The following is a 25976-nucleotide window of genomic DNA, read 5'->3' on the forward strand; positions in this document are numbered from 1 at the left end:
CTCATCTCTAAGTTCAAAGGGCTTTTCTGACTTGGGCCAGCGACTGAAACTCAGCTGTTTCCTTTCAGTCTTGTTTAATCTACAGACCACAGAAGGAAGAGATGGCATGCCTTAATCTTTCCCTCTAGAACATTCTCTGACATGTTTTGCTAAGGTCTCACCACAGGGCTTTTCGTGTTTCTGCATGAGGCAGGGTCCCTTATCTATTTAATAAACAAACACTTTTCTCCCAAAAGTTTTATTTGTCACATTTAAAGTACAAAATCAAACACAGCCAGCTTCCCATATGTACATATTTACACGCTACTAACCACAGAACCCGTCCTAATGCAGCCGACCCCGAACAGCACAGGTGTAAGCTGCGGGGCCGCGGATACACGAATTTCCCCCGGGAACACCTGCACGACGTAAGGTCGCGGTTGGGAGTCTACAGACGTTCCACGCCATGTGACAGGGACCTGAGCATCTGAGGGTTTTGGCATCAGCGGGGAGTCCAGGAACCAATCCCTCTCAGACACTGAGGGACAGCTAAGCTTAAGTTTTGGGACGTCACAAGGTGTGAGTATCTGACTGCGCTGGGGGTTGGTGTCCCTAACACCCACACCGTTCAGGAGTCAACTGCATCTCCACCAATCCTATCTCGAGTAAAAGGCAATATGTCTCTAAAAAACAACCCTGGTTGTAACACTGCCAAATGAAAATTATTTTCACGTCTGGGAATATGAACTGAATGGAGGGAATGTGAGTTACAGGAGACATTCCATGAGGTTAACCAATTCCTTCTAAGTGTCTGTTGTGGAGTTTCTGTCCGGTAGCACAGCCTGTCTGAGCCATATCGTCCATGGAGGGGTAATGATTTGTAGGGAGCTGCCTAAAGGACATCTGTTGAAAATTAAACTGGTCACTAAGGGAGGTATCTGATTCTTAACACTGCAGGTTATTTCAACCAAATTCCAAGAGCACGATTCTCTCCGAGTCCGACGGGAACTTGGGCTGCCGGACACTGAGCAGAGGATGCCACTGAGCACACAGGTGTCCTGCAGGTCACAGGGGCAACGTTCTAACAGCGAGCGTCCTTGTTCTAGGAGGTCATTACCTGACTTGCAGACCAGAGGGCCCGGCACCTGCAGGCCACTTCCCCAGCGCCCACCCTACGGGGACACGTCCACACACGTGTCCCTCACGAAGTCAGAATTCTACCAACGGCTTCACAGTAGCAACACAGAATGTACTCAATGTCCCATTTCCATAGGAAAGGCTATATTTACACTGTCCACTCCAGGCTGAAGTGTGGACCCGGGGCCTCCGTGCCCAGTGAGCAGTCTGCGGCGTGACCGGCGAGCAGAGGCCTCAGTAGAGCAGCAGCCCCTCCTTGGCGGCCAGGCGCTGCCTGTGCACCTGGTCCTGCCGCAGCTCCTCGTGGGTGGGGTGCCAGAGCTTCGTGATGACCCTCTCCACGTTGAGCGCGTACACCGTGTGCGTGGGAATGACTTCCCTGTGCACCTGCATCGAACAGGATGGGTCTCCATTACACCCAGGACACGGACTTTTCTAACACGGAAAAGGTTTAGATCCACAAAACACTCACACAAAAGACACAACGTATAAACTTCCAGACAGAACCTAACGAATCCCAAGCCAACTAAAAAAAAACAAAACAGGAAATAACAAGGTTCTGAAATAGAAATAGGGAACAAGGGTGTTTCCCCCCCCGCCCCTTTTCTTTCTCATTGGGGAGGTGTGCAGATGGGCGAGAAATCAGGACGGACTCGGGCCCAGGACTTGAAAGTGAGGGGGGATGAATGGCTTTAACAGTAAACAGCCCAAACTGAGAACGAAAGGCCGGAAGTGGGCAAGCTCCCGCATGCCACCCATCACCCCAGGAAAACCTCCGGAGCAGTTACCTGCAAAGCTTCAAAAAGGTCATGCATGTTCACAGGAGGCAGGGGCGCGGGGAGGGTGTCCCCGGAGCACGCCAGCAGGAGCGCGGCCTGCTGCTCCGCGTCGTCGGGGTGCGGCTGGGCCGCTGAGTTCTGGCCGACACAGGAGGCAGGAAGGGCTGGCGGGCTGAAAACAGAGGACGTTAGGAACACACCGCAACTCCAAGGGACCCCTAACGGCGGGACTAGGAACAGGCGCAGGAATGCACCTATAAAAAGACCTGAAAGGGAAGTAGGAAGCCAGCTATTTTTTAGTGAGTGCATATACAAAGTGCAGAATTGTCATTTTTTAAGGCAGCCCATCTGGCATGCAGGAAACAAAATGTAGAGCAACCCCCTCCCTCCACAATATTAAAATATTCAGTACACTCCAGATACAAGGCCAAGATTGTTCCCTGCCCTTAAAGAGCTTCTAGTTGAAAAAACATAATAGACCTTCATCCAAGGAAAAGGAAACAAAGCGCCGACTTGGAGAGGAAGGCGGATATGCTGGAACCAAAAGGATCCCGAAGAACCGCCAGAAGACATGGCCGGGCGGCCAAGGCCAAAGGCAAGCCCCTGGGGAAACCAGCCCATGTGGCCGTTCCCAGGGCCCAGGCACCATGGTGGGAAGTTGGGCAGAGTCTGCACCAGAACACAGCAGCCCCCGTGCGACAGAACACGCTGGCTGAAGCCACACTCAGGAGGCGAGTGGAGGACAGCATGGCCCAGACAGAGGCAGCCTGGTCCGGAAACACGCCCGGTGACTGCATAGGGGAGAGGCGGGCAGGCACCTGGCAAGTCAGGGATGCTGTCCCCAGAATTCACCCCTGCAGGAGCCCCCTTTTCGGTTTGTTTTCTCTAGAATGACTTAAATGAGAACCAGAAATCTCAAACACAGGCCTGCAGGAGACAGAACTGATCGCCACCTCCCCAGGTTGTGAGCTGGGCTGAGAAGCTGCAGCCCAGGTCCTCGGAGGCAGCCCCTCCCTGTGGCCCCAACACTGTCTCTCCCCCCACTTCTCCCTCCCTCCCCATCTGTCCCACCTCCCTCCGCCCCCTGGGCCTGTATCGATCCGCCTCCCCAATCAGCTTCTCCCAAACCTCTCTCAGTCCACAGGACCAGACACACCACGCCCAGCACTTGCAGAATGCAGTCACTTCCGTTCCCACAAGGAGACAGTGTCTTTCCTTCCCAAAGGCTTTCAATCCGGACAGAATTTGTGGAAAGGGGCGGATGAACAACACAATAAAGTAAAACTGTTCTGCTCTCAGGCCACACCACCCGCTATCTGACGGGCAGGTGGTGCACACACACACAGCAGCGTCGCCGCAGGAACACACCTTTCTATTAGGCTGTTGTACACCACGATGCTGTTCCTCAGGTACGGCTGGGGGGTCACGTTACTGCCAAAGGCGTACTTAAAGTGACCATCTCGCACTCGATATGCTTTCCTTCTGGACACAACCGATGCCAGTATGTCCTTAAGGTGATTCTGTAAAAACAGAAGAAAAACAGCATGAAGTCCCGTTTAAGAGGAAATCCTCAGGCTTCCCTGAGCTGCTCACGCTCACGGACGCAGGATGGGATGGGTGCGTGCCCGTGCTGGACCCTGCGAGGTTCACCGAGGAGCCAGACCGGAGGGGCCAGGAGGGAGAGAGGGGCTTGTTCTACATAGAATATAAAAGGTTTCCTATCTCTAAATTTGCTCCTCTCAAAAATGATTTTCAGCCCAACTGGTGTGGCTCAGTGGTTGATCTTCGACCTATAAACAAGGAGAGGTCATGGTACAATTCCTGGCCAGGGCACGTGCCCGAGATGCAGGCTGGATCCCCAGTAGGGGGCGTGCAGAATGCAACCGATCAATGATTCTCTCTCATCACTGAAATTTCTCTCTCTCCCTTTCCCTCTCCCCTCCTCCCTGAAATCAATAAAAAAAATTTTTTTAAATGATTTTCAGATAGCTTTAAATAAAAGCACAAAAATAAGTAATTTTCTTTAAAAAGAGGCAACACACCTTAAAACTTAAGTTTCAGGCTCTGGGACTTTTGGGTTACAGTGCCCAATCCTCTGAGCCCCTCCCCTGAAGAGAACTGGGGCTCTCTCAGAGCGATGTAAACACAGGGACACAGGAAATTCGGGTTCCATCCCTTCACCTTATGAAAGCCACCTACGAAAAAGGCCGGCTGTCCCTTCGCCTGCCTTGTTATCGGGACCAGGGGTGGCATTTCAGCGATACCAGTGAGAGCCTCTCCATCAGGAGCTCACGGTGCAGTTTACAATTTCCGCACCCGGAGCTCACTGTCATGTTTGTAATTTAAATCTCTGAGGTCGGGTGAGGAAGGGAGACCCAGGAAAGTGCCAGGTGATCAGCGTCCCTGGAGCCCCTGTGCACGCCAGGCCTGGGGACGCTCCCCAGTAACAATGTGAAAAACCGAGTGCATGACGGAGCATCTGCGACAGGGACCACTGTGCAGAGGCCGCGTCGAGCTCTCTTGAGGCCAGGCAAGCGACGATCTCACTTGCCCCTTAGAAACCGCTCCCTGTGACAGAGGACACATGGGCTCAGACACGTCCTCCGCGAAGCTTGCTGTAAAGCGAAGGCACTGGCCAGAGTGCGGTGCGTTTCTCCCGCAGAAGAAAACCACGTGAACGCTGACAATTCTGAGATCAGTGACGTGTGGGCTCTTTTCTCACACAAGCTCCCCACATGCAGCCCGTTTCTGCCCAGCACACCCACCTCCACGGCGTAGACCACCGCGGACACGGCCTCCTCCGTGACGTTGTCCAGGCCGTGCTCGTACGCCGTCACGATCATCCGCCCCTCCAGCTGGCCCCGCGTGGGCAGCATCATTGTGTGCGAACATAGTTTCAAGTCATCGTCATCTTGGGGATCCTTTGCCACAAACTGCTGGGCTCCCGAGAGGGGGTTCTGAGGCTGGAATCTGTGCTGAGTAAGAAAACCTTTCAAAGTTATTCATTACAGTGGCGAGGAAGGAGACGCAAACAAGAGTAACCAACGTCCTGGACTGCACGGCCCACAGAGCCATGCCGCCAGGACCACACCACCAGGTGAAAACCAAAAAGCACGCGTCGTGCACAAATAGTCAGGCTCACGCGTGTTTCCTGGAAAGAACGGAGGTGTGGCTTGTAATGATTAGCGTCTCTGTAACCACAGAGCACACGGCTCTGGGCTGGAGTAACCATCCAAAAGAAGGTTTAAAACTATTTAAAACAGTGAGAGCGCGTTGAGTGTACATGAAGCAGGCAGGTGCTGAAAGTGTCAGGCAGTCACTCCTTTGTAAGCCTGGGAAGTCTGACTACCCCGCAGGACAGGCTGACAGCCAGCGCTCCGAGACAGTGCTGTGCAGTGTCCTGGAACTATAATACTTATTCCTACTGCCTTCTCCTTGCGATTCCCAAGACGCCGCCACACTCATTACTTAAAGTCGTTTTTCTGTCTTTCTTCTGCTCATAAAACCTCAGCCGTGCTCTGGGAGATGCTGAGAGCCCTTTATATTCTCCGTCATCACCAGAGCCGGCCCCCTAGCAGCTTGTGTTTAAGCCCAACATGCAATACTTTGTAGCTATTACTTTTGACGTTTGTATTAGAAAAGTGACACCTGCTTTTCCCCGTTTTCCAGAAACACTGCACTATACATCCAGCATGTGCATCAACAGGAGGCCCCCGGGCCGATGCCCGAGACTGAATGCTGCAGACCTCAAACAGCAGAGGCGGTCGGTGCTTGTGGTGCTAACCCAGAGCTATCGCCTCCCCGTCAGCACCGAGAGCCAGGAGACTTCTAGGAAACCGTTCCCTCAGGAAAAGCCAGTTACTCTAAAACTGTACCAATTCTACAGCCAAGCGCCCCTGAGACTCCTCTGCTGACCCACAGCTCGGCTGCTGGGCAAGCCAGGCCCCTGCCCTGCAGCCTGCAGGCCCCCTGCCCCGTGGGACACAAGTCCCTCGGAGAAACACTGCAGAGAAGGAACAGGCACAGCTTCCAAACCACTGAAAAATCACCGATGCTATTGAGAACGATAATGGTTATGCAATAACAAACCAGGACTAGAAAAATCCAGGCACCAACTTCACAAACGGTGACACCTTTCCCCCCCAGGATACCCCCATTTTTTCCAACTCTATCACCAGTGACTTCACATTCATTTAAAACAAACCAGCAGTGACCCAGACCTGCTGACGAACAACCTACATCAAACTTCTGGCGCACAGAAGACATCTTCTTCCGCCCCTTCGGCTTCCCGGGCTTGGCTGCGGAGCCCCCCGTCCAGGGCAAGGAGCCGGCACCCTCTAGGAGACAGGAAATAAGGACGTGAGAGGAAGTAAGCAGTCGGGAATTGCAAAGTGTTTTCATTTTGGGCTAAAAAAAAGTATGGAATGCTCAAATAATATAAGTAAATAAAAAATAAATTCACATCTTTCTCTGTTTTTCCCTCCACTTCCTTTTCTAGCTGTAACCAAAATTACTCTCAGGATGACAGCTTGGTTTTCCACACCATAGCCATTGTCCCTGCAGCCGTGTCACAGAGGGAGGACCACAGAGGGAGGACCATCAGGTGCTGTCCCTGCAGCCGTGTCACAGAGGGAGGACTGTCAGCTGCTGTCCCTGCAGTCGTGTCACAGAGGGAGGACTACAGAGGGAGGATCATCAGCTGCTTTCCCTGCAGCCATGTCACAGAGGAAGGATCACAGAGGGAGGACCGTCAGGTGCTGTCCCTGCAGCCATGTCACAGAGGGAGGATCACAGAGGGAGGACCATCAGCTGCTGTCCCTGCAGCCATGTCACAGAGGGAGGACCACAGAGGGAAGACTGTCAGGTGCTCTCCCTGCAGCCGTGTCACAGAGGGAGGACCGTCAGCTGCCGTCCCTGCAGCCGTGTCAGAAGGAGGACCATCAGGTGTTATCCCTGCAGCCGTGTCACAGAGGGAGGACAGTCAGCTACCGTCCCTGCAGCCGTGTCACAGAGGGAGGACCATCAGGTGCTGTCCCTGCAGCCGTGTCACAGAGGGAGGACCGTCAGCTGCTGTCCCTGCAGCCGTGTCACAGAGGGAGGACCATCAGCTGCCGTCCCTGCAGCCGTGTCAGAAGGAGGACCATCAGCTGCTCTCCCTGCAGCTGTGTCACAGAGGGAGGACAGTCAGCTACCGTCCCTGCAGCCGTGTCACAGAGGGAGGACCATCAGGTGCTGTCCCTGCAGCATATCACAGAAGCAGAGCAGGGTTTTCTAGCTCAGAATGGGGACTGAGCATGTGTGCTAACCTGCTTTCCTTCAGGACCTGCTAAGAATGGCAACAGAGGGAAGTAAGGGCCCGCCAAATAGCAGACAAAGAGGACAATGAGCAGGGGACAAGATGAGATCTCGACAGGTTTCCAGTGGGCTGGAAGGTGCGGGCTGACAGAGCAGATACGAGTTGGCCATGACCAGCTAGCAAACCAACACCATGGACCTCCTCACAGGCAGGGCAATGAGGTGGGAGTCAACCTGCCCAGGAGAAACCCGGAAGGATCTGGATTCGGAGAAGGTGAGTGCAGCGGGCACCAGGAGGGACCCGTAATGCCATCTGTGGAAGGTCTACAGGCAAAGGTCATCCACACAAACCCTTCCCTACCCAGCGGGCTCAGTAAGAGCAGAACGCAGGGTGCCCTGTTCAGACAGCTGCCTAGCCCACTGCCAGAGGCCAGCCCTGCTCACCGCATCCACGCGGTACCTGACACAGGGGGGAGCACGAGGGCGCAGGTCACAGGACAGCATCTCCGGGGTTTACTAAAGCAGCGGGGCTGCATGCTGGCAACTCAGGAAGAAGCCCATTCTTAACTATGAAGCCCCCGACGTCTGACAATCATCTACCCGGAGCACCTTAAGAAAGACCAAGTTAATGCTAAAACCGGTTTGGCTCAGTGGATAGAGCGTTGGTCTGCGGACTGAAAGGTCCCAGGTTCCATTCAGGTCAAGGGCTTGGTTGCAGGCACATTCCCAGTAGGGGGTGTGCAGGAGGCAGCTGATCAATGTTTCTTTCATCGATGTTTCTAACTCTCTATCCCTCTCTCTTCCTCTCTGTGAAAAATCAATAAAATATATTTTAAAAAAAAGAAAGGCCAAGTTAAGCAAACGAAAAATAGAGGATTGAGAGGTAAAGGTTCCAGGCTACAGAGAACTCAAGTCACTCCTAGCTGGTGTCCTCAGAGAAGTCTGAGCAGTCACATACCCACAAAACAAAAGAAGGTCCTATGGAAATGCTGAATTAAGGGATGCATGAGACAGAAAGGCTGAAAGGAGTTGAGGAAATCTCACAAAACACAGGGTAGTGAGATGATGAAACATGTGTAAGATCAGTGTATCGAGAGAGAGAGAGAGAAGGATCTGTATGAGGAGCTACTGAGGGCCCAGGACAGAAAACAGGCATAGCTGTCTCTGAGAACAGGGTGAGGGTGGGAAGAAGCTTCTCATAGTAAGACCTTCTGCATATCCTCTTTAGCCATCGACATATTGTTTAGTGTTAATGAAAAACAAAGTAATACAAGCTCACTGTAACTCACTTGAAAAAATATCCTCTAAATTTTGTAAGAGAAAAATAAAACCACCCATCATCCTAGCAAAACATGATTTCCATTTTGATGCATTTGGAAGAATGAGTTTTTAGTTTTCTGTTTTTACATTTTTTCTTATTTTTTATCTTTATTTTTTATATTTTTATTTTTAAAAATACGTTTTTGTTGAATTTAGAGAGAGGAAAGGAGAGGGATACAGCGATAGAAACACTGATGAGAGAGGTATGTCCATTGGCTTCCTCTTGCATGCCCCATACTGGGGGTGGGGCCTGCAACCCTCTTGGTTCATGGGCTGATGCTCAACCACTGAGCCACACTGCCTGGGAGAGAAGGATGAGTTTTTAAAGCTTTGGGGAAAAATCCTCCAGCTCCTTGGGTTAGAAAGAACTGTTTGGGAAGTCATCGCGGCACCCAGACCTCATGTGGGAAGATCAGCCAACCTGGACCTCAGGTGACGGTGACGCTGCGCCCTGCGGCCAGATGCTCTGGGTGAGAAACCAACATGACGACAGGCAGCGAGGACAGGATCTGCGGGGCGGCTGCTGGGAGCCACTCACATGTGCTCCTAGGTGGGGCCTTGGGAGCTAATTTTCTTGTTTTGAGGTGTGTCTCCTCATCTATAAAAAGAGGCTCAAACGCCCCTGGCGAGTTGCTGTGGGGATTAACGTGACGCACGTGAATGTCCAGCCCACTGCAGCCGCTCTACACAGTTATTAACTGCCCTTTCCTGCCAGCCGGGATACAGACCGCCACCTGCAGGCTGTCGGTGCAGACCCAGGTTTCTGTATTTTACTTGTAAGAGAAATCCTCTCTTTGTTGCTGGCCATTATTAAGTAATTTCATTTTGAGAAAATATATTTTGGGTGTTGATGGAGAAATAATCTGTCAGATTCCAAATGTTTCTTCACTTATCTAAAAACTATCTTTGTTTATTGTATTGTGATGCAGTAATACTTTGGGTTAAATTGCATAGCAGTCATTTCTGTTCTGAAGAGGCAGAAGATCTGAAACTTGTTCTGAGATTGGATTTATTCTCTGTTCCACAACCCATATATATTCCTTTCTCTACCTCTCCGAAGTTATTCCCACCACAGTGTGATGTTTTGGGTTGTACATTTTGTTCAAAAGATTTAAAGAATTTATGAGTTGGCTTGGATAAGTTTAACTTTATTTTTAATTTGTTAATTATTTGGAATAAATGTATTAATCTAAAAAACAAACAAACCCAGAGACCCGGTGCATGAAATTCATGCAGGGGGCATGGTGGGGGACCTTAAGCCCAGCCTGCACCCTCTCCAATCTGGGATCCCGATGGAATCGGGCCTAAACGGGTGGTTGGACATCCCTCTCACAATCCAGCTGGGGGGGACCAGGCCATCAGGGGAGGACAGTTGAGGGCAACCAGGCCAGCAGGGGAGGGAAATTAGGGGTGACCAGACCAGCAAGGGAGGACATTCCTCTCACAATCCAGCAGTTGGGGGTGGGGGTGGGGACCAGGTTGGCAGGGGAGGGCAGTTGGGGGCAACCAGCCAACGGCTCGCCTGCCTCTGCCTGATTGCCCCTAACCACTTCTGCCTGCCAGCCTGATCACCCCCTAACCACTCCCCTGCCAGCCTGATCAATGCCTAACTGCTCCCCAGCCAGCCAGATTGCCCCTAACAGCCCTCCCCTGCCATCCTGGTCACCCCTAACTGCCCTCCCCTGATGGCCTGGTTGGCCCCAACTGCCCTCCCCTGCAGGCCTGGGTCCCCTGTAACTGTCCTCTACTACAGGCCTGGTCCCCCAACAGCCCTTCCCGGTAGGCCTGGTCACCCCCAACTGCCCTCTCTGCAGGCCTGACTGCCCACAACTACCCTCCCCTGCAGGCCTGGGGCCCTCCCAACTGCTCTCCTCTGTTGGCCTGGTGACCCCTAAATGCCCTCCCCTGCAGGCCGTCCTATGACGGCCATCTTGAGTCTACATAGGGGCAGCCATCTTTGACAACATGGGGGTGGCCATCTTGTGTCTTGGAGTGACAGTCAATTTGCATATTACTCTTTCATTAGATAGGTTAGCCAATAATAAACATTCAACTGCTCATTAAAAAGGTTTTATTTAATTCAGGTCAACCAGCTATACTTATTAATAACTCTCCATATTTGCTAAGCATTTTTGTGGATTTTTGTGTATTCATCCTTACCCAAAGATATTTTTTCATTGATTTTTAGGGAGAGCGGAAGAGAAAGAAAAAGACAGAGAAACATCAATGTGAGAGAAACACACTGATTGGTTATTTCCTGATGAGCCCACATTAGGGCCCAGGCCTACAACCAAAGTATGTGCCCTTGACCAGAATCGAACCCGGAACCCTTTGGTCCACAGGCAGACACTCTACTCACTGTGCCAAACTGGCTAGGGCACAGGCATTTTGTATTTTTAAAAGCACCTTTTTACTTGTTATTTCATCTGCTTATTTATTTAAATATATTCTTATTGATTTCAGAGAGGAAGGGAGAGGAAGAGAGAAACATCAATAATGAGAGAATCACTGATTGGCTGCCTCCTGCACGCCCCCCACTGGGGATCAAGCCCACAACCTGGGCATGTGCCCTTGATTGGAATCGAACCTGGGACCTTTCAGTCCGCAGTCCGACACTCTATCCCTGAGCCAAACCGGCTTGGGCTGCTTATTTATTTATTTATTTATCCCGTAGGTTCGACATCACTGTCTCTATTTTACAAATTAAAGCTAAGACCATCCGATAATTAACTCCTTTCTCTAAGCTAAACCGTACCCAGGGCTCCACTCAACCAGGGTTTTTACTTCAGATCGCTTATCTCCTGGGCGCATGGAGCCTCACAGAACGCTCAAAAGTAAGATCTTATCCTCGCGGTGCCGGTTCTCTGATCAAGTCAGCCTTTCACAGGGCAGTGGATTACCTCTGTGATCCACCCGCCAAAGTCCGCTCTCAGCTGAACAGAACACAGAAACCTGACACTGTGAGCCCGTGCAGGGAGGGCAGGGAGGGCCAGGGATGCAGCAATGGGGACTTCTTGGAGGAACTGGGCTCCAGGAGACCTTTTCTGAATTCTTCATCACACAGTAGGGTTGGCACAGGGCTGGATGATACAAAAACCGGCCATTTCTAGGTAACTATGGGCTTTTAATACGTGATCATCAGCATCTCTCCATAGGCCTTTTAAAAAAAACTCAACTTAGTGACAGCAGGAGGTACCTAAGAATGCACTTTTAAACAAGAGCCCAGGCTAAGTTTTATCATGGGGCAAATTTTGCATGTAATCAATCATTTGTTTTGGACTAGTTGATTAAAACAAGATGGCTGAAAGAGGTGGCTTGTACCACTTAAGCTCCAAGCATTTAGGGATACAGGGGTGGGCGTTTCTATCAACACCTGTCTAGTTCAACCTCCTAACAGGCTGCGGTCAGGACCCTTTGTTTTTCACCAATAATCGGTCAAACACACACGTGGAAGCTCGAACCTACCTCCCAGATGCCAGTATCTCACAAGTGGAAGCCCAGGTTCCCCACAGGTTGTGATCCCCACTCCCTCCATCTATGCGAACCCCGCTGCCCTCCCTGCACTGGCCTTCACCTCTTCATCCTGGCCACTCAGCCCTTCCCCTCTCATACAACTTCCGGGTGTGAAGTCCAGCGGGTGGGGAGTCGTGACCGAAGGTGCTGAGTCTAGGGAGAGCGCTGCTTTCACGTGGTCATAAGGAACCTGCACCAGCAACCCCCCCCCCCCCCCCCCAGCCCAGAGGACATGTCGCTCGCAGACACACATGCCTGTTTCTGGAAGCTGAAGCCAGGGTCTTGGGCATGTTGTGGCTCCCTTACCTGGGGTAGACACCAAAATCTGGCACCGCGTGAGGATGGCCAGGAGGAACTCGTTGTGAGAATGCACTGCAAAGAGAGGAGTAAATACACCATATTTACCACCAAGGAAGCCCCTACTTCAGTGCGGCTTTTAAGGGGTTTTGATATCCCCCATTCTGCCATTCTTTACACTTAATTTTAAACGTCCACATTATGAAAACGACCTTATATGCCACTAAAATCAAACTACTTTTTAAGTGAAAAGACTAATTTATTGGAAACCTGGAACCCCCGGTGGGTGGCTGTTTACCATTATCCTGCGTGAGGAGTCTGTGAGCTTCCAGGTCAAACTCCTCTTTGCTGATCTTCTGCTTGAACCACAGCTTCAGGTTGGCCCAGTACCTGCAGGGGCGGGAAGTGTGAAGAGCCACAGGCTGTTTCTTCCCCAGTCCACCTAACTGCCCCACCCCAGGACAGTTTACTCCCTAGTGTGAGGGCGAGTGCCCTGATCTCCACCCAGAGAGTGACACCTGCAGACAGCTCAGTTCCCGCGGTGTCAGGGGGGCCCTGACCCCCGTGACTGGTGTCCTTAAGAGACAGGTCAGAGAGTGACGCCGGACAATGGCCATCACCAAGCCCGGGGGAGAGGCCTCAGAAGAAACCGGCCCTGCTGACCCTTGAGGTCAGACTTCCCGCCTCCAGACGGTGGGAAACACATGTCCCTTTTGGTCCCCAGGCCGTGGCCACCTCTGCCAACTGGCACACCTGGCAACCAAAATGCCAACGGGAGGGCAGAGGAGGAAGGTCCTCCGTCAAAGGGGCTGACGGGTAGTCACAGAATCAGACTCGTGAGCTAGTGGCCAAAAGCACAGCTTTCCCTTTCCTTCCTCACTGTCCCCTCTAAGAGGCTGCTCCTCTCCAGGAGCCTGCATTTCATATTTGAAGTTAAAGTTTTACTGGTTCTAAGGAATGCTTTGCTGCATACTGAGAGCTGCTAAGAGAGACCTTAAAAGGTCTTACCACAAGAAAAAAAAAAATGTTGCTTTTTTTATGTATGTTAATCTTCACCTGAAGAAATTTTTCCCATTGATTTTTGGAGAGAGTGGAAGGGAGAGAGAAGGATGAGGAGGAGGAGAGAGAAAAAAGCATTGATGTGAAAGAGACACATCAATTGGTTGCCTTTCACACCCTCCCACAACCGTGGGGACTGGGGATCAAACCTGCAACCCAGGTATGTAGCCTTGACTGGGACTCGAACCCGTGACCCTTTGATGTGTGAGCTGCCGCTCTAACCACTTAGTACACCAGCCAGGGCAACACATTTATGGTAATGATGGCAAGTAGACTTACTGTGGTGATCACTTTGCAATATTTACAAATACGAAATCATCCTGCTGTACATCCGAAACTAAAATTCAATTTCAAAATAGATTTATATATTAAAATGTGTGTGCTTTACGGGCTAGGGAGCGGTCATTAATACTGTTTCCGGCTGACCTCTTCCTTTCATATGCAGCCCAGTTTCCATCTAACTGGCTGTTTCTAACATGGCTCACCGCCAAGAAGACACCCATAGATGTCAGAAACTTAGTGGTTTTTAAAGTGAAAACCGTCCATCATAAGAATAACTAGTTGACTGTAGAAAAGAGAAGATCCAACCTTTTCTAACATAACACCGCTTGAAGCAAGTAAAATATATGAGTCTTTACATCCCGTTTCAGTGCTTAAGCTGCTCCTTGTTCATCAAACAAGGTTAAAAAGTTAGTGCATACCTCATGGTCACTTTCAGTTCACACTCGTTTACTTTCTAATGCTCATCTGAGTTTCTAACAGGAAGAGAAAAAAAGCAGAGATTTCTCTGCCAGATGGTTTAACGCCCTCACTGCCTCAGTAGGCACCAAGCAGGGCCTCTCCTGCTCACCGATTAGCTTCTAGGCGCCTCAGCATGATCTCTGCACATACCTCATCATGATCTGTGCACGGACCTAGCCATGATTTCTGCTTGGACCTAACCATGATCTCTGCATAGACCTGACCATGGTCTCTGAATGCATGTGGCCATGGTCTCTGTATGTACATGGCCATGATCTCTCATGTGTGTGGCCATGATCTCTGCATGGAACTGGCCATGATCTCTACATGGAACTGGCTATGATCTCTGCATGGAACTGGCCATGATCTCTGCATGGAACTGGCCATGATGTCTGCATGGAACTGGATATGGATGAATGAAATTGCAGCCAAAGCTCTGGGCTCAAGTGAAATTTTTTCCCCCCAAGAGAAAACATGTAGCCTTAATGGAATCTTAGTCACAATCACTCAACAGCCAAACGTTTAGTTCCAGAGTTTGCCACCACGTTTCACACGCTCAGTACTGATAACTTCCCAACAGTGGACGGACGCTCAGAGGCCTTCTTTGCTTAAGGACAAGAACAATTAGGAAGTGAAATGGAGCTCTTTCCCGTCCTCTTCTATCCAACAAGAGGTCAGTAACCCAAGGAACCTGCATCACTAGTTTACCAGAAAGATGCAAACAGACGCAGTCTGGAGCGTGGGAGCTGGTTCGGAGCCGAGACGAGGCTCTGCAGGGAAGCGGTTCCACCGCGGGGATGTCCACCTGCAAACTCTGTGCCCACACAGCAGCCCTGGCTATCGAAGGCTGACCCTGTCTTGGTCCTTATGCTGACTGTATGCCCACAGCCCAACGGCTGTTTTCCTCAACAACACCAAAACCAAGCCAGCCGGCCTCTGAAGGCGAGGCTGAGTGGGTCAGACTAGGAAGCACTGGAGACACCTGGAGAGAAGTAACAACACGTGCCCAAGTCACCCCAAACATTCAGCACCTGTCTGCACAGGACACTCCATTGGACGAGACCCAGCATCTCAGAGGCGGCTCCTACCACGCTGTTCGCCTGGACTGAATGACGGTTCTGACACTCGCCCGGTTCTGACACTCGCCCGTTCAGCAGCGGCCCAACAATGTCCTCGGCCCCCGGCTGTGACCTGGGGAGGTGAGGCTGGGCACCGGGCCGTCAGGTGTCAGGCCAGGAAGCGGAGGGAGGGCGCCAATCTTTCTGTGCCTCTCTCTCTGGTTGAAGTCACTAAGCTCTCTGGATCGCCATCTTCTCCCCTATCCATGGGAATGACCGCACCTGGCTCCCGGCTCTGCGGTGAGGTTACCGGAGGCAGCACCGTGAGCGCCTGACCATACGAGCCCACTAACCGCTGTTAGCCGCCCGGAGGGCCCCCAACGGCCGTCCCTAGGCCCGGCCCTCCCCAGCCCAGAGCCTCCGCCTCCAGGAAGCCCTCGGGGCGCCCGCGCCGGCCGCACCGCAGGGCAGGCCTGTCCCGGTGCCCGGTGCCCGGTGCCGGGGAGGCGGCCGGCGGCGCGAGAGGCCCGGCGGCCCGCCCGGCGCACAGGCCCCGCCGCCCGCGACGCCGGCGGCCCAGGCCCGGGCGGCGGGGCGGCTCCGGGCGGCTGGGCGGTCGGGCCGGAGCCCCGCGCGGAGGCCGCAGGCCGCGCCGCTTACTGTTTCACGTTGTCGCCCAGCGCCTCGCTCAGGTTCTTCTTGGCCGCCTCCAGCTCGCTCACAAAGGTCGCCATTGCTCCCGCGCCCGGCCCGACCGCAGGCCCGGCAGCCGCGCAACCGAAGAACCAACGCGGCGGCGAGCTCGCGCCGAGGCCCAGCCGCTCCCGCCCGCCCCGCCCCCCGGCGCGCGGAGGACGTCGGTTTGGTTGTCGGCCCCGCCCGCCTGCCCCCCGGTCCGAAGGCAAGGGGCGGGGCCCAATCCGCGGGCCGCTCGGCGCTCCGGCTCCGCCCCTGGATCACATGACCGCTCCTCGCGGCGCGGCTGCAGCGCCGCCTGCTGGGCTGGCGCGTCCGCGCGTTCAGGGAGCCGCAGGGCCCAGTCCTTTCACCTGGTGTCTTATCCCCAGACCCCACATCAAACAGTGACTGCAGCATCCGTTTTCTTTTCTTGCTGCGCTTCATTTTCCGCCGAACACCAGGCATCTGTAGGCCATTCAGTTGGATTATCTTGCTAAGTGTACGCCCTCTCTAACTGAGAGGTGGTTCCCTTTTACCCCATGCTGTGTGCTCTTCCCGGGGCAGTGCCTGACTAACCAACTTTGCTGAGCGAATGAAATGATGGTGGAAAATGGAGAAAATGCACCGAGGATAAGAGGGAAAGAAAGAAAGTGTGTTTTACCAAACTCTTTAACAGAGATTTCTCCCCCACGCCCATAATTTAGAATCATACTCTCTCTGCAGTTTTGAGTGTAGGTGCGTTTTTTAACATAGTAACAATAACAAGTATTTTCCTCTGGTGTTACATTGTTCCTTTAGTCCTAATTCTAATGCCAGCGTGTTAAATACCCCATGGATAGAATGTGCACAGTGACCGCATTCCTGGTTGCGAGAGTGCTCGCATTCATTCTATGTTAGAAGCAATAATGAACTTTATTCATAAAGCTTGGCCTCATTTAGGATTATAAATCCTGTACAAATACTACACAAAGGAAAGCCATCCCAAAGGTTTATTTTCACACGGCTATTTTACTTATATATCCCCTAAAAGCTTGCCTTTCTCTCCCACCCCCAACCGCCTGCATTGAGGAATTCTTCCCAATTCTGTATTTATAAAGCACCAATGTATTGGGCAGTAGGATTGGGTATTGATGGAGCTGTGAGATATCTCAGTTTGGTGGTGGTGGTTATGATGATGATGATTTCTCCCAGATAGGCTATTTAGGTTCTTTAGACCTAATTACAAACCACTGCCTAAAGCAGAAATATGTTGGTTGACTTACTCCACTCATTAGCATCAGCTGGTTAGCCTCCTTCCCTGAGCCCTGACAGCAAACATGTGAGCTGTTTCCTCAGCGTTTCTGCTTCCTGAAAGGTTTCCTACAGTCCAGCTTTCAAACATCGATCCTTCTGGTTGCCCTGTTGAACTTATCATTATGCTGTTCACTGTAATTTGTAATCTTATTATGTGTACATCTGGTGTGTATATATATGGTTATATTATGTTACATAGTATATCTCACACTCAAAGTATATGTGTCTGCTAGAATTAAAAATGTCAGACAATACTATATAATGTTCTTTCTCACCTATATCTGTATTGATGTAGAAGTTTTAATATAGTTAAAGAGTATAGAGCAGAATGTACTAGGAAATAGTGACATTTATGGTTGAAAACAATGGGAGAGGCCTGTCGCCCCGAGACCACACGGGTTTATTTTATGACCACCAGCGGAGGTAAATTGGTTCTTAATATTTTGGGGGGCCTTATTTATGGGACCTTGTTGGCAGTTTGGTGAAGCTTTGCAGCCCTTCTCAGAACAATGTTTCTAAATATATAAACTACATAGGGCTGCAGTGAAAAGTCTGACTGGAACAAGCTCTGTCCGTGGGCCCAGCTTAAACCCTCTGGAGCTTTGTATGTGTAGTTGACCCTCCAGCAGCTCGGGTTTGAACCACATGTCCACGTCTACACAGGCTCTTTTCAGGAAATCAGCTGACCTTTCGTCTCCACGGGTGTCACATCTGCAGATCCAACCGATCACGGCTGGAAAACAGTATTGCCACATTCCCAACTGCCAATTCCCAAGTGCTGTTTCAATCTGCAGTTGGTTGAATTCGGGTATTTGAAGAGCTGAGTGTGGAGTCAAATTTTAAACACAGATTTTTGACTGCAGGAGGAGGGAGTGTCCCTAACCTCTCAGTGTCAAGAGACAGCTATATTTATTTTGTTCAGGATGCTATTAACAAAGTTCCACAGTCTAGATGGCTTAAACAACATAAATTTATTTGCTCGCAATTCTGGAGGCTGGAAGTCTGAAATTAAGGTGGCAGCAAACTTGGTTTCTGAAGGCCTTTCTGGATTATCTAGACTAGGGGTGTCAAACTCAATCAGAGAAGGGGCCAAAATCTAAAATCCAGCCTAAATTGCGGGCCAAATGGTTTACTGAACAGTCATAAACTGTCATTGTGATGGAAACGCAGCGGAGTGCAGTGATGACAGCGCGGTGCGGGCCACATTGCAAGGCCTGGCGGGACGGATTTGGCCCGCGGGCCTTGTGTTTGACACATGTGATCTAGACAATCACATCTCTACCCTCACTTTGTCTTTCCTCAATGTGAGGGTTAGGGGGCACACTCTAAAGTCTCTGCTTGGAAGGACACTAATCCTGTAGTACCAGGGCCCCACCCTTATGACTTCATTTAACCTTGATTACTTCCTCAGAAGCCCCATCTCCAAATATGCTAAACACAGCCACACTTGGGGTTAATAACATACGAATTGGGGGTGTTGGGCGGGGTCCACACCTTCAGTCCATAACAGTCCACATGAGTTAACGGTATCCCTCTTTCTTAGAACCTCTTAGTGGCTGAAGTTCTAGGACCCTGAGAAATGGAAGGTGAATGGAAGATAACTTAGCAGCCCAAGAACACTGACAAGTGAGCACAGTCTTCACCATGTTTCGATACCCTCCTGGTTGTAATTAGTGTGATCAGAACATTTTCCCTGGATCTGTGAGCCTTCCAATTGAGGAACAAGCGTTTACTGGGAGAACTGTAACAGGGATGGCAGATAATCAGAAGCTATCAACTGTACCTACTTGGGCTTTATGTATACAAAGCAGACAACTCCACAAAGATTAACTCACCTAGTTCTTTATATATATATATATTTAAAATTATCCTACAGGAATTTCATTTTCCTTTCCCCGGTTAGAGGAGAAGGTATAAGTATTGTTGCAGCTGTGAGCTTTAGCGTTAGAACAATCAACAGACTGGAGGTGCTGTAGGGGTTACTGTTCAGCTCTGAGGGAAGAAGAGGGGCAGAGCTGGACCATGAATGAGCTTGAGGACATGAGGAGGCACAGCCCGTGGGCACAGCCTGGGGCCCCCAGAGCAGTCAGTGCCCCAAAGGGAATCCCAGAAGTACCCTGTTTCCCCAAAAATAAGACAGTCTTTTTTTTAAAAATATATATTTTATTGATTTCTTACAGAGAGGAAGGGAGAGAGATAGAGAGCCAGAAACGTCGATGAGAGAGAAACATCGACCAGCCTCCTCCTGCACATACTGGGGATGTGCCCGCAGCCAATGTACATGCCCTTGACCGGAATCGAACCCAGGACCTGTCAGTCTGCAGACCGACGCTCTACCGCTGAGCCAAACCGGTTTCTGCAAGACAGTCTTATATTAATTTTTTCTCCCGAAGTTGCGCTAGGTCTTATTTTCAGGGGTGTCTTATCTTTCCGTGCACTAGGTCTTATTTTCGGAGGATGTCTTATTTTCGGGGAAACACGGTAGCTCCTCACGTTCTGTTGCCTCTTCTTACTCTGGAGCCCGATGGGGACGCCCCCTTGGCTCTGTGACTAGTGAGAACACTGGACAGTCTGTAATGAGACAGAGCAGAGGGCGCCGGGAGCTCCCATTAAGGGTGAGGTGTTATGGGACAGTCCTTTAAACTTCTCAGAACACAAGCCATTCCACTGCACACGCCGGAAAGACTTCTTTCCACCCCCGGGAAGCAGTGAGCCCAACAGGAAGTGGGAAAGCTTGGCTGAGGCCTCTGGCCCTGCTCAGAAGGCAAAGAGCTTCTTCACGGTGCTGACAACTGTGTCTGTGTCCTGATAGGGGTCCAGCACGGAGAGACCTTCGGCGCTCGGGGCAGGGAGAGATTGGAGACAAGCACCGTCACTGAGTTGCTGTGGGTAGAGGGAGACCTGCTGGGTGAGACGAGGCTCACAGGTCACCCCCAGAAGGAGGGGAAGCCACAGTGAATATTGGAAAGTTCAGCCGGGGGTCCTCGCTTGAAATCCAGGAGGTGATTCACTGCCTGGGGTACCGGCTGCAGTTGTGCCAAACAGTGCCTCCTGGCCACCTGCGGCCACCCCACCCTGACCAGACGGAGCGAGGGACTGGGAGCTAGGACTTCCTCCCCAGTAAGGAGCTGTCTTGCATGTCTTTGGTTTGCTTCGTGCCTCATTTTTTAAATTTTTTTATAAAGTGTCTTGCCCTGACTGGTTTGGCTCAGTGGATAGAGCGTCGACCTGTGGACTGAAGGGTCCCAGATTCAATCCCAGTCAAAGGCATGTGCCTTGGTTACAGGTACATCCCCAGTGGGGGGGGGGGGGTGTGTGTGTGCAGGAGGCAGCTGACCCATGTTTCTAGCTCTCTATCCCTCTCCCTTCCTCTCTGTAAAAAATCAATAAAACATAAAAAAAAAAGTACACTGCTGTATTTGATTTGATAGTATCATGTGTAGGGTTTTTGCATCTGTGGTCATTAATAATATTAATGCAAAGCCTTTGAGTTCGCCCTGGTCCGGGTAGAAACGTTGCATCGTGAAAGGAGTTGGGGAGCCTCCGCCTTTTCGTGGCCCCTGAAACGACGGGGAAAAGGGGGAGAGGGCTTCTTCGTCCCTTGGAGTTCGACAGACTCTGCAGGAACCCCTAGTGGCAGGCTCTGCTGGAGAGGACGGCTTTTAAAATCCCTAATTCAATTCCTTGGTCACTTGGTGTCTCATTTTTCTTGTTGTTTTGTCATTGGTGTGTTTTTCTGTGTACGTTTCCGTTTCCTGGAAGTTTTCAAGCTCAGCGCTGCCGCTGGTTTGGCTGGTCAGGATGGGCTCTGGGGGGATGGTCCCCCTGAATTAGCAGCACCCCGCTTTTCTGCAGTCTGTGGACTCAGCACACATCATTTCTTAAATGCCCCCCACTGTGGGCCTAAGCTGCAGCGATTTAATTCAAAAGAAAACCCCAAACGGTCACTTGGTGAAGGAAAACTGGGTGCAGGTTCTGTCTGTAATTTGGTGTCCTCCCGCCTTCCTGCCACTGCTTTCTAGAGAGGCAGTTTATTATTAATATTTTATTATTTTTTTGTTTTTTGTTTTGAGAGGCAGTTTACTACGGTAGTAAGTTCTTGGATTGCACACCAGGGTGGGTGCCTGGCCCTCTTTCGGGCAGCCTAGCTGTCTCCGGGCAGAAGCTGTGGCCGCCGGCGCTCCAGGGCGGCCCCGAGTCATGTCTGCGGAGACCGCGGACCCTCCCGGGGAGGCGGGACCCGGGGTAGGAGTCCGGAGCCCGGCCCCGCGCTGCGTGGGGGAATCTCACGGCGGCGACCCACGTGCGACCTGGGCTCCTCGCCCCACTCCCGGGCGGCTCCCTCCGGGGAGACCAGGGTCCCTGGGCTGGAAATGCCGGGAAGGGCGGGCAGACGGCCTTGGGGGCGAGATCGCTGCGGGGCAGGCGCCCAGCACCGGGCAGCTGTCTCTGCGGAGCAAAGCGAGGATGCACAGGTCCCGCCTCTCCCCTGCTGTTTGCGCGGGCGCCACCAGGGGGCGATGCGCCCTCGTCCTGCGTTTAGGACCCCAGGGTCTGGAGTGTGGGGTTGACCGGTGCGCATCCCTCCTGTGGCTTAGAAGGGGCCGCAGAATCCTGGCCTTAGGATGCACACTGCTAGGCGGTCCCATGGTGAGAGCTCTCAGGCCTCTGGGGAAGTTGGAGGACGTCACACAGGGGACATGAGGCCACCCTGAGGGCCCGGCTGCGGGGGCTCAAAGTCATCGCCACGCTCCAGGTGTCACCTGCAGGAGGAAAGCGGTGAATCACCAGTTGGGGGAACAGCCTGGGAGCTCGGAACCAAAGGGGCCTTGGAGCCATGTGTGGGGAAGGCAGAGCTTGCCAACCCCAAGAGGGCAGGAGGCCCACTGTGAGGTGGCCTTCACGTCAGGCCCAGCCAATGATGGCACCTCCTGGAGTCCCCCCAGCGAGGTCAGAGCTCCCCCGGGCAGGTGGCCGGGAGCCCGGGGCCTGTGCAAGACACGAGGGATGTCTCCTCTCCATTTCCGGAGCCTGATGTGGCCCGAGATGACTGAGCTTTGCTGCTGTACCGGAGAACACTTTCTGTTCAAATTTTTTTTAAATATATTTTTATTTTTTACAGAGCGGAAGAGAGAGGGATAGAGAGCTAGAAACATCGATGAGAGAAAATCATCGATCAGCTGCCCCTTGCACATCCCCCCACTGGGAATGTGCCCACAACCAAGGCACATGCCCTTGACTGGAATCAAACCTGGGACCCTTCAGTCCGCAGGCCGACACTCTATCCACTGAGCCAAACCGGTTTCGGCCACTTCCTGTTTAGTGTGTCCCATTGTAACCCTGACAAGAGCAGTGTCTCAGCGCGGCCGTTAGGTCGCCTGGGGAAGCTGGAACGCCGTGCCCAGGCCAATCTCCAGGATAAGTCAGAATGTCTGGGGAGCGAAGCCCAGGCCTCCGTGTTTCTCAGAGCCCTGCCAGCGACCCCAGGGTGCAGCCATTCCTTGGTGTTTCCCGAACCCGGCAGGTGCTGCCCGGTGCCGGGGCCTCTGGGGCTCCCCTGGTGGCCTGATGGGATTAGGGGGCAAGTTCCAAGGAGTCTGGCGACTCAGAGCAGAAATCGATGTCACGGGTTTGCTTTGTAAAAAGGAACACAGGTGTGTTGAGGGCATCCCGGGAGGGAGGTGAACTGGCCTCTGTCACAGGGAGGGCCTGAGCCTGGGCCTTGGGCCCCAGAGTGTCCCACACGAGGACCTGTCTCATCTGGTGACCGCCCCATTGGTTATCCTTGCGCTTTAAGAAAATTCACGCCCAGAGGTGAACCTGCGGGCTCAGGAAGAGCCCGCGGGGCAGGCAGAGAGGAGTAGTGGCCTTGGTTAGGCTGACCTGGTGGCTGGGCACAGCAGGTCAGTGTGAGCAGTGACCACAGACAGAGCGGAACTGCGGCTGAAATGCGTGGAGTCACAGTGACTGGAGCCTCTGTGGTCTCTCCCCAGGACTGCCCCAGGCCCCAGCCCCCTGAAGCGAGGCCAGAGCTTCTGTGGGAGGGAGAGGGAGGGGCGGAGAGGCATCATTCACTGGCATTGCGACCAGGGTCCCCTCCGTTGTCCTGAGGAGCAGGTGAGGCCCCCCCTTTCCTCCTCCACACACACACACTGGCTGTAATCAAATCAGGCCCTCCTCACTGAACCTTAGCCACAGGTTCCTGGAACTGGGGCGAAACGAGGGCTACAGAAACCACGGTTGCCATAGGCCAGTGGTCGGCAATCCACGGCTCACCAGCCACTTGCGGCTCTTTGGCCCCCTGAGTGTGGCTCTTCCACAAAAATACCACGTGCGCGCACGTACAGTGCGACTGAAACTTCATGGCCCATGTGCAGAAGTCGGTTCTCGGCCTGGGCGAGTCTATTTTGAAGAAGTGGCGTTAGAACTCAAGAGGTTCGAGAGCCACGGTTTGCCGACCACTGCCCTGGGCTAATTGATATACACAAGAGTTAAGTTCTGACTTTGCATCTCATGGCAAAACGATGCTGAATGAAATGACGGTATTTGAAGCCCTGCAAATAAGAGTAGGAGGGAGTGATGGACACAGCCCTGGCTTAAGCCCTGGCCAGGGTTCCCCTAAAAGCAGCCAGTGTCCATGGCAACAGCCCAGCCGCCGGGCGGAGGGCCGGCCGCTGTGTCCTCGGTGCGGGTCACGCTGGGTGGCGGCGCGTTAGCACAAGGCTCTTCCCGGCTGGCACAGTCACAAGCGGTGACGCCAAAGCGAGCGGCCGAGTCCGCACCCGTGCTGTCTGGAACTGCTGGCTGCAGCCCTCCCGAGTCTGGGACACGCGAGGCGGTGACCGCCCTGAGCAAGGACCAGCGTCGTTTTGAAACATCTGTAACATAACTCTTTACCATCCTCCCCAGACAACACACATGGTCCCTCTCGGCATAATTTCAAGCACTGTGTCACCATAGAGATGATTCAGGTTCCTGTTGCCATGGTGACCATTCTGAGAGCTAGAACACTTCCATCAATCCTCCCCCTCCTTGCCACTGCCATATGATGTAAATAAGTATACACATACACGTGATGTAAGAATCATATGTATGTACCCTTTCCAGAGCATGTACAAGTATTTTGAGTCTATGAACGTCTTGGCAAGCATAGTGGTTTAAGGTGACACGTCTGGTTTCCCGTGACCAACGCCCCATACCTGACATTGTAGAGATCAAGAGTCAAATGAGGGCTGCGAGGGGGCAGATCACTCCCAAACGCAGGGTTTTCAGGAACCTCGGGAGGGAATGCAGCTTTGGCCTGACGCCAGGGACACAGGGACAGCGACACCCACGTGCACCCTCCTGGGAGAGAAGGAAGCACAAAGATGCTGACTGTCCTGAGAACAGGAAGGACAGAGGTCACGGGACCAGAAGGGATGAGTAAGGTGCCTGAACATTCACCTTCCACAGTGGGGTGCGGCCCAGTGAGTCCAGCTAATTCTCCTGTCCTGTTTGCACAGAAAAGAATGAAGAGGCGGCCCGGCCGGTATGGCCCAATGGTTGAGTGTCAGCCCATGAACCAAGAGGTCACTGGTTTGATTCCCAGTCAGGGCACATACAAAGGTTTCTGGTTCGATCCCTAATGAGGGGAGGGAGGAGGCAGCCAACCAATGATGTTTCTCATTCATTGAAGTTTCTCTTTCTATCCTTCTCCCTTCCTCTCTCTCTAAAATCAATAAACACACACACACACACACACACACACACACACACACACATATATATATATATATATATATATATATATATATTATTTTTTTTTTTTAATTAAAAGAAGAATGATAGGTGGAGAGGAAGGCCAGAAGTCCCCAGGTCTATGAACTTACAAAAGGGGAAGGCACCTTGCCCAACATTGAGTGTTTTCCTTGAAACTATGGAGAACTGTGGCCATGAAGTGGGAGGAATTATTCGGGACAAGCCTGGAGGGGGTGGAGAAGGGAGGGTGTTCGAAGAACCGAGGAAAAGATCAAAGTCCTGACTAAGGTGGTGATGGGTATGGGCGCTGGATTTCTGAATTCAGAATGACCGGCGTGTCACCCAGGCGATGCCCTGGGACGCGGGAGGCTCTGGGGTTCTCCACAGATGGCGGGAAAACAGCCTCCGGTGCCCCAGTGCCCCGACTGGGATCCTGCCTGAGGGGGCGCCGGGCCCTGTAATTATTGGGTAAGAACTCTGGGATGCAGGAATGGACGCCTGCTGTCTGCCCAGCATCCCGCGTCTACCTCTGTCAGTAACCACCCCCTTTCTCTTTTGGAGAAATTGCCAGTCCACTGTCCATTCCAGCACAGAAGCTCATCCTCCTGGCCAGAAATGGACTCGCCGTCTCTCCGGCCACAACCATTAGCTCAAAATGGGCACAGGCCTCCGTGTGAGTCACCCCTAACCCTTCCCAGGATTGCCCCCGAATAAGGCCCTTTGTGTGTCTGGGTAAGTGTGACTCTTGGACCGCTGGGGGCTAGGGTCCGGCCGGCAGATGAGGTCTGACCTCCCTGGGAAACGTGTAAATGTAAGGAGACAAGTAGGAGGGAGTGATGGGCACAGAGAATCTGACCCACCATACCCAGGTCTCCCGTCAGTCCCCACAGCTCCCCATCCGTGAGCAGCCCAGGACCTTCTCACAAACCACCTCCATCCTCTCCTGTTTCCCTCAAGCCCGTCTGCGCTGCCTGCCTGTCATTCCCCATCAGACAGCTCCTTACTGACATCGCCGCAAAAAAAAGGAACGTGGGCGACTTCGGTGGCTGTCTCCCCGGCGTGCAGGAAGGCGGCCCGCGTCTGGACTGCG

The 25976-nt window shown here is 52.4% G+C and overlaps 1 protein-coding gene across 4 annotated transcripts; it reads right to left on the bottom strand.

The window, feature by feature from the left end:
* Nucleotides 1–222: 222 nt before the first annotated feature.
* TADA1 (transcriptional adaptor 1) lies at nucleotides 223–16021 on the bottom strand. Of its 4 annotated transcripts, none has more exons than XM_036442433.2 (8): nucleotides 15839–16020; nucleotides 12619–12710; nucleotides 12330–12395; nucleotides 6135–6232; nucleotides 4661–4870; nucleotides 3264–3415; nucleotides 1905–2067; nucleotides 223–1503 (listed from the first exon to the last, which is right to left on the bottom strand). In XM_036442433.2, exons 1-8 carry the CDS (start codon nucleotides 15910–15912, stop codon nucleotides 1351–1353), a joined length of 1008 nt encoding a protein of 335 aa, XP_036298326.1. In that variant the 5' UTR covers nucleotides 15913–16020; the 3' UTR covers nucleotides 223–1350. The 4 variants fall into 4 exon arrangements, with proteins under 4 accessions (XP_036298326.1, XP_045438896.1, XP_045438895.1 ...); XM_045582940.1 differs by having other exon boundaries at nucleotides 4661–4865; nucleotides 15839–15888; XM_036442435.2 differs by lacking the exon at nucleotides 223–1503 and adding an exon at nucleotides 1517–1675 and having other exon boundaries at nucleotides 15839–16021.
* Between the last annotated feature and the right edge of the window lie 9955 nt (nucleotides 16022–25976).

The sequence above is a fragment of the Pipistrellus kuhlii genome, unplaced genomic scaffold (genome assembly GCF_014108245.1).
Source record: "Pipistrellus kuhlii isolate mPipKuh1 unplaced genomic scaffold, mPipKuh1.p scaffold_m20_p_18, whole genome shotgun sequence".
Lineage (NCBI taxonomy): Eukaryota > Metazoa > Chordata > Mammalia > Chiroptera > Vespertilionidae > Pipistrellus > Pipistrellus kuhlii.

Bases quoted from the DNA above. Each gene is read 5' to 3' on its own strand.
- TADA1 (XM_036442433.2), bottom strand. From the start codon at position 15,912: ATGGCGACCTTTGTGAGCGAGCTGGAGGCGGCCAAGAAGAACCTGAGC. The intron at 12,711-15,838 runs GTAAGCGGCGCG...CCGCCCCTGCAG, and splicing joins CTGGGCGACAACGTGAAACA to GTACTGGGCCAACCTGAAGC. The intron at 4,871-6,134 runs GTAGGTTGTTCG...TTTCTTACTCAG, and splicing joins CTGTGCGCCAGAAGTTTGAT to CACAGATTCCAGCCTCAGAA.